This window comes from Gastrolobium bilobum, unplaced genomic scaffold (assembly GCF_033153095.1).
Source record: "Gastrolobium bilobum isolate Gb01-03AN ecotype WA unplaced genomic scaffold, APGP_CSIRO_Gbil_v1 utg59691, whole genome shotgun sequence".
In the NCBI taxonomy this organism is placed as follows: Eukaryota; Viridiplantae; Streptophyta; class Magnoliopsida; order Fabales; family Fabaceae; genus Gastrolobium; species Gastrolobium bilobum.
This window is the reverse complement of record NW_026897664.1, coordinates 66,214-76,558: the sequence shown is the minus strand read 5'-3', so window position 1 is coordinate 76,558 and position 10,345 is coordinate 66,214. Positions and strand designations below refer to the sequence as shown.

Genomic DNA, 10,345 nt, shown 5'->3' with positions numbered 1-10,345 from the left:
AAAATAAATTTATTTATTTTTCTTGTAGAGAATGAACCAATTTTTTTAGAATAAAAATTTAAAAATATTATTTTTGTGAGAGGTAAACTTAATTAAAGAAATAAGTATCCCTTTTTCTATCAAATAACATATTATTTGGTAATTATATCACTAAATTAATATATTTGTGATTACTAATATAATGAGAAAAGACACAAACTACAAAACAACAAAATGTAATTTTTTATTTTGTTTGTGGCTATATTAAAGTTTTTTTTTTTCCTTTCAAATAAACATTAAAAGTGTATATTGGACAAAAAATGTATATTTTATTTTTTCATACAACTACAGCAGATTATTGTAACATGTTAATTTTGAATTTTTAAAAGTCAAAGTAATTAAAAAATTTATATTTAAACAATCGGAATTCAGATTTACATTATCAAGAAAAAAAGATTAAAAAAATATTTTATTACTTATAATAGATTAAAATAATTATTAATTCAATGTTAATTAAATTTTTAATTTTCAATAAAAATTGTTATTCACAATCATAATATATATATACATATGCTTGATATTTGAATTAACTTATTTAAAATTTGGAAATTAAGAGTAATCAATATACTATTGTTAAAAAACATAGGAGAAATTTTATTACTTAAATTAAAGCCAATCATTATAAGTGAAATTTGATTTTTTTAAACTAAAATTAGAATACAAAAAATAATTATATTAAGTGATCTGAGTGAAATTAGAAAAAAAAAAAATTATACATATATAATTGACCTGTAACATTAATTTCACTTACATAAACTCTCTTTTATCTAATAATGTATAGATAGACCATTAACAAAAGTAAGTTACATATAGAAATGTATAATCTTATCCGAATCTTGTAAACTAATTCCATCAATTCAAGTCGGCTCATACATTGCATGTTACTTATCATATTTGGACAATATAAAAATTTATATAACAAGTTAACATCATATGTTGAAGATCGAGCTATAGCCGAAGTCTTGGGGATGTTGAAGAACATGGTATTGTCTTTTTCTCTATTTAAACTTAGCCCATTTAATATAGAACTATGCAGACAAATAGTAGCAAGTTATATGGTTTTCTTTTGTGTCACGTTCTTTTGATAAAATATTTACTTTTTTTTCCTTAACGAAAGAAAAATAAATGAAGGGAACTTTCAAAAGATGTGATTAAGGAAAAAGAAAAGATGAGAAGAAATTGTGTTCTTCTTAATAGTTCACTAGATTATTATATAATATATCAACAATCATTAATTCAAATAAGAATATGAGTTCTTGAAATGGAGAAAATGATCTTGGAAGAACCACACCCCAATATAATTCCGACCAGATTTGAACAGGATTAAGTTGAATAATGGATAAACAAGAAGAGAAAAAAAAATTATCTCATTGTATAATACTGGGTGTGCATGATAACCTTCCCGGAATCAATTTTTTTTTTAATTTTTGTTCCCGGGAAGAGAAATGGATAGAAAACTCGTTTGGTAAAACCGATTTATTTTTTTGTTCCCGGGATGAACTAGTTTAATTTTTGTGTTGGGGAACAAAAATAAGAATCAAATTTTTTTTGCTTTTTTGTTCCTGAGCACAAAATGAGAAACACTTATTTCTCTCAATCGCTCTCCACCACTATCATCATCATCATCATCATCACCACCATCATCCTGACACGATCATCGCCACTATCATCGCCGCCATCGATACCACCAATGTCGTCGTCACCACCATCACCACCACCACGACGATGCCACTGCCACCATCATCACCACCACCATGACGATGCCATGCCACCACCACCGCCACCACCATCACTACCATCACTGTCGCCACCACCACCATCAACGCAGCCACTGCTGTCACCATCACCACCACGCCATCGCCACCACCATTTCAACCACTGTCACCAACCACCACTCTACCATCGCCGCAGCCACTGCCATCACCACCACCACCACGCCATCGCCACCAACCACCACCACTATCGTCGCAGCCACTGCCGTCACCACCACCACCATGCCACCACTACCACCACCAGTATGCCGTCATCATTACACCGCCATCGCCGCAATCACTGCAGTCACTGCCACCATCACTGGTGCCGCCACCACACCATATGGAAAGGAAAGTGATGATCTAAAAAAAATTTATGGTTAATAGGAATTATTTTTTATTATATTATTTGTTGTGTTATCAAATGCAATTCTTATTCTCAGAATAAAAATAGAATATGTTATCAAACATATTTGTTTTCTCAGAAACTGTTCCAAAGCACAGAAATAGAAAATAATTGTTTCTTTTCAGAAACAATGCTATAAAACAGAATGATTGTCATACACATCCTTAAAGTAAGAGAACATGAAAGAAGTCCAACTATATATAATATTATTATTAATCAAAGGATTAATAGTTTTTTCAATTTAGAAGATAAACCGACCTATAATTGATTCCTATTATGTTTGGCCCGCTAATTAAGCAATGTTGTTAAGCACCCACTCCCCCATGTGCCTTAGCCCTTACCAAAATCAGCAGAAAAGACAAATGCCCATATTTTCTTCCATGTTCTCATAACTCATTGTCATTCCTGTTCCCTCAAGTCTTAATTTTTTGCCACACAAGGACGGTTTTGTATTTTATTCATGCCTTTCTTTGTCCTTTTACACGCTTTCTACCAGTATATAAGGGCCTAACCACATCAACTTCTCTTTCAGTTCTTCCAAAGAGATCACAATAGAGCTTGAGTAAAAGAAAAAACAAAAAGGGCTAGAGAGAAAAAGAAAGGAAAAGATGATCAAGTTGAGGTCAAAGAGGTTTGGTAGAAGCAGTTCCAAGCTTAAAGCAGCATCCTCAGCAGACAAAGATTGTAGAAATTTTAGTGAAATCAAATGGGAACTTAGGCCTGGTGGCATGCTTGTTCAAAAAAGGGAAAGCAACCAAAGTGAAGGGGAGGGAATGATCACAGTTAGAGTCTCAACTGTGTCACAATGGCATGACATTTCTATTGAAGCAACTTCAACTTTTGGTTAGTCTCAACCCCTTCATTTTTCTCTTGTAAATGACTTTTGATTTTGGCTACAATTCAAAAAATTTCAGACCCCCAAATCTTTAATCCTATGTTTATGACCCCAAAGTTTCATTTTTTTGCATTATAAGAGAGAATCCTGAAGTGGGTATTTGACAAAATTTGTAATCACTATTAACTTGCAGGTGAATTAAAAATGATTCTATCACTAGTAACAAGTATGGAGCCAAGAGAGCAGAGGCTTCTCTTCAGAGGTAAAGAGAAAGATGACAATGAATTTCTACACATGGTTGGGGTTAGAGACAAGGACAAGGTTTTGTTGCTAGAGGATCCAGCTATCAAGGAGAAGAAGAAGCTTCTTGGCTTGGCAAGAAACCAACCCATTAACAATCCTTGTTGTACAACCATCAGTGTATGATTATTCTAATTGATCAAGCTCATTATTAATTAGTACTAACCAGAAAAAAGAAAAAAGTGATGTAAGTTTAATGTAATGATGATGGGTCTTTCTTCACTTTTGTTTGTCTTGGATTAGAAACTCAATTATGTACTTATGTGGTTGTTGGACCCTTTGGTTGAATTAAAAATGTGTAAGCTAATGCAATGCTATGTCATTTTGCAGAGTTTGCCTTGTTAATATAAGTGTTGATTCCTTTTGTATTGTATATATATTTTTATTATATGGTTTGTGTTTCTATTATTCAATTATTATAAACCCATGCGTGCACGCCGACACCAAAGAAAGATTAACAATGCTAGAAGTAAGGTGGAAGCTTTGCTAAGGTTGGGACAATAATCTCAAAAAATGGCACATTATGGGTTTTAAAGTTCAAGTTGTTGGGGCTAAAGGTTGGTTTTATTAATAATAATGTTAAAAGGTAACCTTTTTGTGTTTTACAAGAGCTCAAAGTGGGAGGCAAGAGGTCCCATGACAGGCATGGAGTTCTCTTACTTTGGATGCAACTACAATTAGATTGACCAAAATCAATTTTAGGTCCTGATAATGCATTTTCTTGTTTTGATAAGTTTTTTTTGCAAAAATAAATAAATTTACGACAACACTTTTCTTATTAAGTTTTTTTTTCCGGTAAACTATTAAGTTTTTAATATAACTACATAGTTGAGACGCAAATTCGAAATTTAAATAAACTCCCACTAATTGGACAATATATTTGGTAATTATCACAGTCTGTTTGAAGAAAGGGATGGTGTGATTGAAGCCATATCAATAGGTAATTGCAAGAGAAACCATATCTAGGAGCTATTTAAACAACAAAACAAACTTAATTCTCTTCTTTGGATTTAGATATAATTATAAGATTGAAAATTATTTGAACTAATATCTAAAATTTGATGAATTATATTAACTTGTATTAATTGAATTTTGATAAATTACCTTAAATTTGTATTTGATGTATTATTGTCGAGATGTATATTTTTTATAATTGAAAAGATTTAATTTTTGATTTGATTGACCAATTTATGTTGCAATTAAAGGGAATTCGTTAATGGAGAGATTGTAGGAATTATGTGGAGAGATTTTAAGAGTTTTTAATTTCCTAATTATTTGTAATTTTCTTCCTTGATTTATGGCTGATTTGTAGCCTGATTTATGACGGATTTGTAACTCTTAAACTTTATATACAATGACCTCTATTGAGGTAGAAGAAATACGAATGAATTACTATTCTATAGAGTTCCTTGATTTGTAACATAGTATCAGAGCCTATGTTCTAATCCAGCGAAGGGACTGCGAAAGCAGTCTTGTAACACCCCGTAGTACTCCGGTTGTTAACATACATGATATTTAACATTCACAGCGGAAGACTTTATTTGAAAAGGAATAAAGCATCTTATAAAAATACGAGTAAACTTTTTCCAAAACATTTCATAAAAACATTTCTAAAAACGTTCACGTCAGATACTGCGAAAGCGTAAATCTAAATATACATCTACTAATTAATCCCATGAGCCAGTATTAGTGGCCATTGACCATCAAGATATGACATCAAGTGTCATTCCTGACGGAGTCTCACGGACAGCATAACGGCTGTATTTCGGATAACTAGAAACATGATTCTACACATACAGATAACCTAATTAATACAACAATTTAAACAGATAGCTTGCAAGTCCCACACGGACTGCAATCCCCTTAATGGGTCAATACAACTAATAAGGCTCCATGCCCAAATTAACTGAATACATGCATCAAGTCTATATTAATTCGAAGTATAAAAGTATCAGTAAATAATCCATGGCTCTAAGAATACTATCATGAGCCTAAATAAATACATACAATAATCTCCATAAAATAATTAAGCATGTTAACAAGTCTACATGCCAACATCAAATCTAAACATAATATAAAATCATCAGCTGCATCATCAACTACTCCAATGCGGGGGCCTTGCCCCTAGAAGCATCACCACTACTCTGGGTACCTGAAATGATGTCCCCAAACGGGGTAAGATAACAACATCTCAGTAAGCTCAAGGTTCATAGAGGATCCTCTAACCCCTGAGCCCACTTCCTGCATAACAAGTCAGATATAAAGCATATAATACAGACATACAGCATAAACATAGCATCATCATATCATCCTTGTGTAACCCTAGGGTCAAAGCCATAGACGGTTACACATGTGTGACTTCCAGGGTCAAGCCATAGACAGTCAACACAACCTCAGTATGAAATAGCTCCCAGAGTCAAGTCATAGGCAGCCTACATACCATGATCACTGGCCAGGATCCTCATAACATATATCATCAGTGCATCATCATAACATCAAGATCATATAACATCTATATGAATGTGAATGAATGCACATCTACATCATACCATATACTTTCATACAATATAACCATAATGCCCACCATCATGGTGGGGCCACAAGAGAGAGGAGTCAACTAGAACTAGGAGCTTACCTTAGGGAGCTTAGCACAAGCCCACACTCCAATATAATACGTATGCTCCAACAAAATCCTCAAGTGCACGGTTCTCTAGGCACACCTAGAGTAGGAACCATTCACATCATTAATTACATATTAATTAATCAAGTCATATCCACGACTTAATCATTTAATGATTCCACTTTTCATACTCATATGCCAATAATGTGCCCATTACAAGCCTAGACCAATTATAACTTATTACATATTTTAGTGCATTATTACAAGCCACTTTAATCTTCAGTTACTTACATATCTTAGAATCACATGCAAGGCTCACTTAGATTATTTTCAACTCATCCAAGTCATATTTATGATTATTATAAGTTACTAAGGGTTCCCATAAGCCCACTTAGCTTAAATATCACTTTTACGGATTTTCCATAACTGTACATGCTTCTGTTTTCTAGTTACAGGGCGTGACTCACTTGTTATAAAATTCTCATCTTTTAGTATGTTAATCTAGACTCAATTACCTTTCCAAAAAGGTATCATATGCCTCATTTGAAGTTTCCTAGCTCCGGTTATCACCATTTGAAGTTGGACAAACAAAGCTGTTTGCCAACTCCGAACAGGGCCCTAAACATCCTTTACCATTTCTGCGATTATGAAAATTATACTAAATAATTTGCTCTAAAATTTTTATGTAGACAACTAGACACCTTTATCTTTAATTATACATATTATGAGCCTAATTTGAGTAATAATTGAGGGAGAAAAAATTCATGGAAGTGTCAGCCATGTACAGCGCCCCTGCACATGCCTCCCTGTGCAGTCCTCACTCAAACGAACATACAGAATGGAATATATCTTCAATTGATACCAAATTTTGACACCACGTAGATAACATCTCAATAGTCAATTTGATATAAGGCACATCCCTATATGATCTCTGTGGAGGAAGATATGCTCTCCCCAATTTTGCCTAAAAACTGGTTACTTAGCCTTAAATGTGTTTACTTAACAAACCTTAATTACTTTTGATTATAAATCCTAATTCACATTAATTCTTGGATTTTTCTATTATTAAGTCACATTATGAAATATCCTTAGTCCCATTATGTCATGATACTTAAATTTTACTAATTATTTAATTAGTGTACCTAAACCTTACTTTAGTCCAATTTTAGAGTTAAATCCTTGATTACTTTTGTTAATTAATCTCTACCCTTAATTAATCACCTAATTCATCATCTCCTTAATTTTAACACAACTAAACCCTTATGTACTTTATGGGGCAGATTTGATTAGCTATATTAATTAGGATTTTTAGCCATTATTAATCATGATTAGAGAGTTTTACTTAGAGTTAACCCACCTAGTTAATCTTTCTAATCATTTTTCCACACTTAACAACTTAATAACATTTTTTTGTCATCAAACCCTATCCTTACATGATATGGCTGAAATGTTCATGGTCCATTTTTTAGTTCATAGTCATCTTTTTACATGAACATCACTCAAAGGTCCAAAGGTGGCACCTTTAGTCATCCAATCCATCATTCCATGGTTCCAAACACACACACACTTAAGAATCATCATCAAACCATGACATTACGAAATTTTAAACAACATTCTCCTCATGAACATATCAAAACCAAGGCACTCAACAAGAAAAAGGGAGGCTTTTTGGTTCATATTTCCCAAGTGGGAGCTTACATCTTCAAGGTTTCTCCTTTAGCTCAAGTCTCCACCTTTTTCCACCAAGAACACACCTTTAGGCAAGCACACACCTTCATGAACATGCTCATGAGTTAGGCTTAAGAACATAAGAAGAAAAGATGATATTTTTCATGAAAAAAATTTAAGAACACTTACCCAAAAATCAAAGGAAACAAGCAAGCAAGTGTGATTCTTCAAGAGAGCTCAAGAACACAACTCCATAGCCTTTGCTCTCCACAAAACCATGACTGTTTGGGATGATAAGGGACACGAAATTTTTGATTCACACCATGAAAATGGTATGGTTGTGAAGAGGAGAGTGAGGGGAACAATCTTTGTGAAGGAAGTTTGGTGGTTTAGAGAGATTTAGGTGAAGAAATCTTAGAGAGAAGTGAGAGAGTTTTCAAAATTTGAAACTTAGAGAGAGAAGGAGGTGAAGGGCTGCTGATCAGAAATGGAAGGGAAGGAGAGGAGGGTGCCCTTGAGGGGTGCCATGTCACTTAAGTGATATTCGTCCTTTAGTGAGACCCAGTGTAATTTTTAACTGATCCGTCGTCAAATTTTTACCCGAAAACTCTCAAGACCCTAACTTTAAGTACTTAACATTAATTTTGTCTAATTATCATGTTCATAACTTAAAAATTTGATTAGTAGGTCACAGATCCACTAACAGTTGTTTAATTGCACTGTAGTCTTTACCGGTGTTTTTAACTGTACCCGGATTTCATAATCTTCTTAACTTTAACATTTTTGGTCTAATTATGACTTGTTAGGCATATATTGGTCTTTATTTCTATTTTCTTATCTTTTTCCTGTTCCGGGATTCTACCGGATGCTGCTACAGCAGTACAAAATACCCGGCAGAAGTGACTTTTCAAAAATACCCCAATATGGGTATCAATCTTCACCAAATCATATCCTAACCTCATTCATGATGTTTATATCATTAGATTAGCTCTCTAACTATAATTTGCTAACTTGGAGCTATTCTACTAACTGTTATTACGTCAGCAGTCAAATTTGACAAATGAAAATTCATCTGTGCATAATACCTCAATATGGGTATCAAAATTCTTATAATTTTATGCTCATTCCATTTATGACTATAAGGTCATCATTATAACCCTCTAATTTAAAAGTCATATAATTAGGGTTATTATAAGTCTCATATGTATCCATACTTGAAGCGTAATTCCGAAATACCTTCACCTTTCTTTCATTATTCTATCCTCCCTAGCAAAGTAATGGCCACTACCGCTTATGAATGTCCGTAGCACCCCACTACCAATGCTGCTTACTCAGGTACTGTTGGTAAAACTCATATTTTTCCTGCATGTTCTAGGGATGATATTTGGATAATTGACACTAGAGCTTTTGATCATATGACAAAGGATTCTAGTAAGTTGCATTATTTTCCCCCTTCTTCCCAATCATTTATTTCTACTACTAATGGCAGTACCTCTTTTATCACTAGTAAAGGATCTCTTTTCTTATCTGAACATCTTCATTTGACTTCTGTATTGGTTGTACCTTCCCTTGAATATAAATTACTTTTCATAGCATAACTTACTAATACCTTGAATTGTACTGTCACCTTTTGGCCCTCATTTTGTGTGTTCTTAGACATTTTCACCCAGAAGACTTTTCGCTATGGTGTTAAGCGAGACAAACTTTATTATCTGGAGGTTACCAAAAATTGACAGAATAAATTGGGAGAGGTCAATCATACCAATAGAGAAGATAAGGCTCGGGAAACAATTTAGCTTTGGCATAAAAGACTAGGACATCTCTCTTTTGGCTATTTGAAAAAATTACATCCAAGATTATTTTCTAGTTTGAATATTGGTGATTTTCATTGTAACACATGTGAACTAGCAAAAAGCCATCGTTTTTCCCATTCTCCTAGTAATAATAAAAGTTCAATTCCTTTTGAAATTGTTCACTCAGATGTTTGGGGACCAGCTGGTGTCCCTTCCTTATCTAAAGCTCGATACTTTGTGACATTTATAGATGAATGTACTCGAATGGCATGAGTCATGTTGTTACATAAGAGAAATGATGTATTTACAACCTTCCAAACTTTTCACTGAATGGTAGCCACTCAACTTCAATACCAGATCTGAATTTTGCAATATAATAATGGGACCGAATATACAGATAAATCTTTTGCGCAGTTCTTGAATCACCAAGGCATTAGACATCAGACCTCTTGTACTTATACACCAGAACAAAATAGTTTGGCTGAAAGGAAGAATAGACAACTTATGGAGGTTGTTCATGCTTCTCTCTTTTTCATGAATATGCCTCGTTTTTACTGGGGTGAAGCTGTTCGTTCTGTTGCTCATCTAATTAATCATACCCCTTCTAGTGTTCTCAACTTTGTGACTCTGCAACAGAAGTTTTAATCACTGCTTTCAGTTCCCCACATTCCCAATCTTGAGCCCCGTGTGTTTGGCTGCACGATTTATGTCCATATTCCCAAAGTATTGCGTAACAAACTAGATCCATGTGCTAAAAGGTGTGTGTTTGTTGGTTACTCTGATGTTCAGAAAGGATACTAGAGTTATGATCCCCAACAACAAAAAGTACATATCACTCTAGATATCTCTTTTCGAGAATTTGAACCTTATTATTCAGGGGGAGTTTCTGGTCTCCTCTTCAGGGGGAGAGTTACTATGAAGAGCAAGACCAAA

At 33.8% G+C, this 10,345-nt stretch overlaps 1 protein-coding gene across 1 annotated transcript; it reads left to right on the top strand.

Annotated features, from left to right (window-relative positions):
• The first annotated feature begins 2,804 nt into the window (after positions 1-2,804).
• On the top strand, positions 2,805-3,457 carry LOC133309122 (BAG family molecular chaperone regulator 2-like). Its single transcript, XM_061509860.1, has 2 exons — positions 2,805-3,039; positions 3,225-3,457. Exons 1-2 carry the CDS (start codon positions 2,805-2,807, stop codon positions 3,455-3,457), a joined length of 468 nt encoding a protein of 155 aa, XP_061365844.1.
• Positions 3,458-10,345: the final 6,888 nt, after the last annotated feature.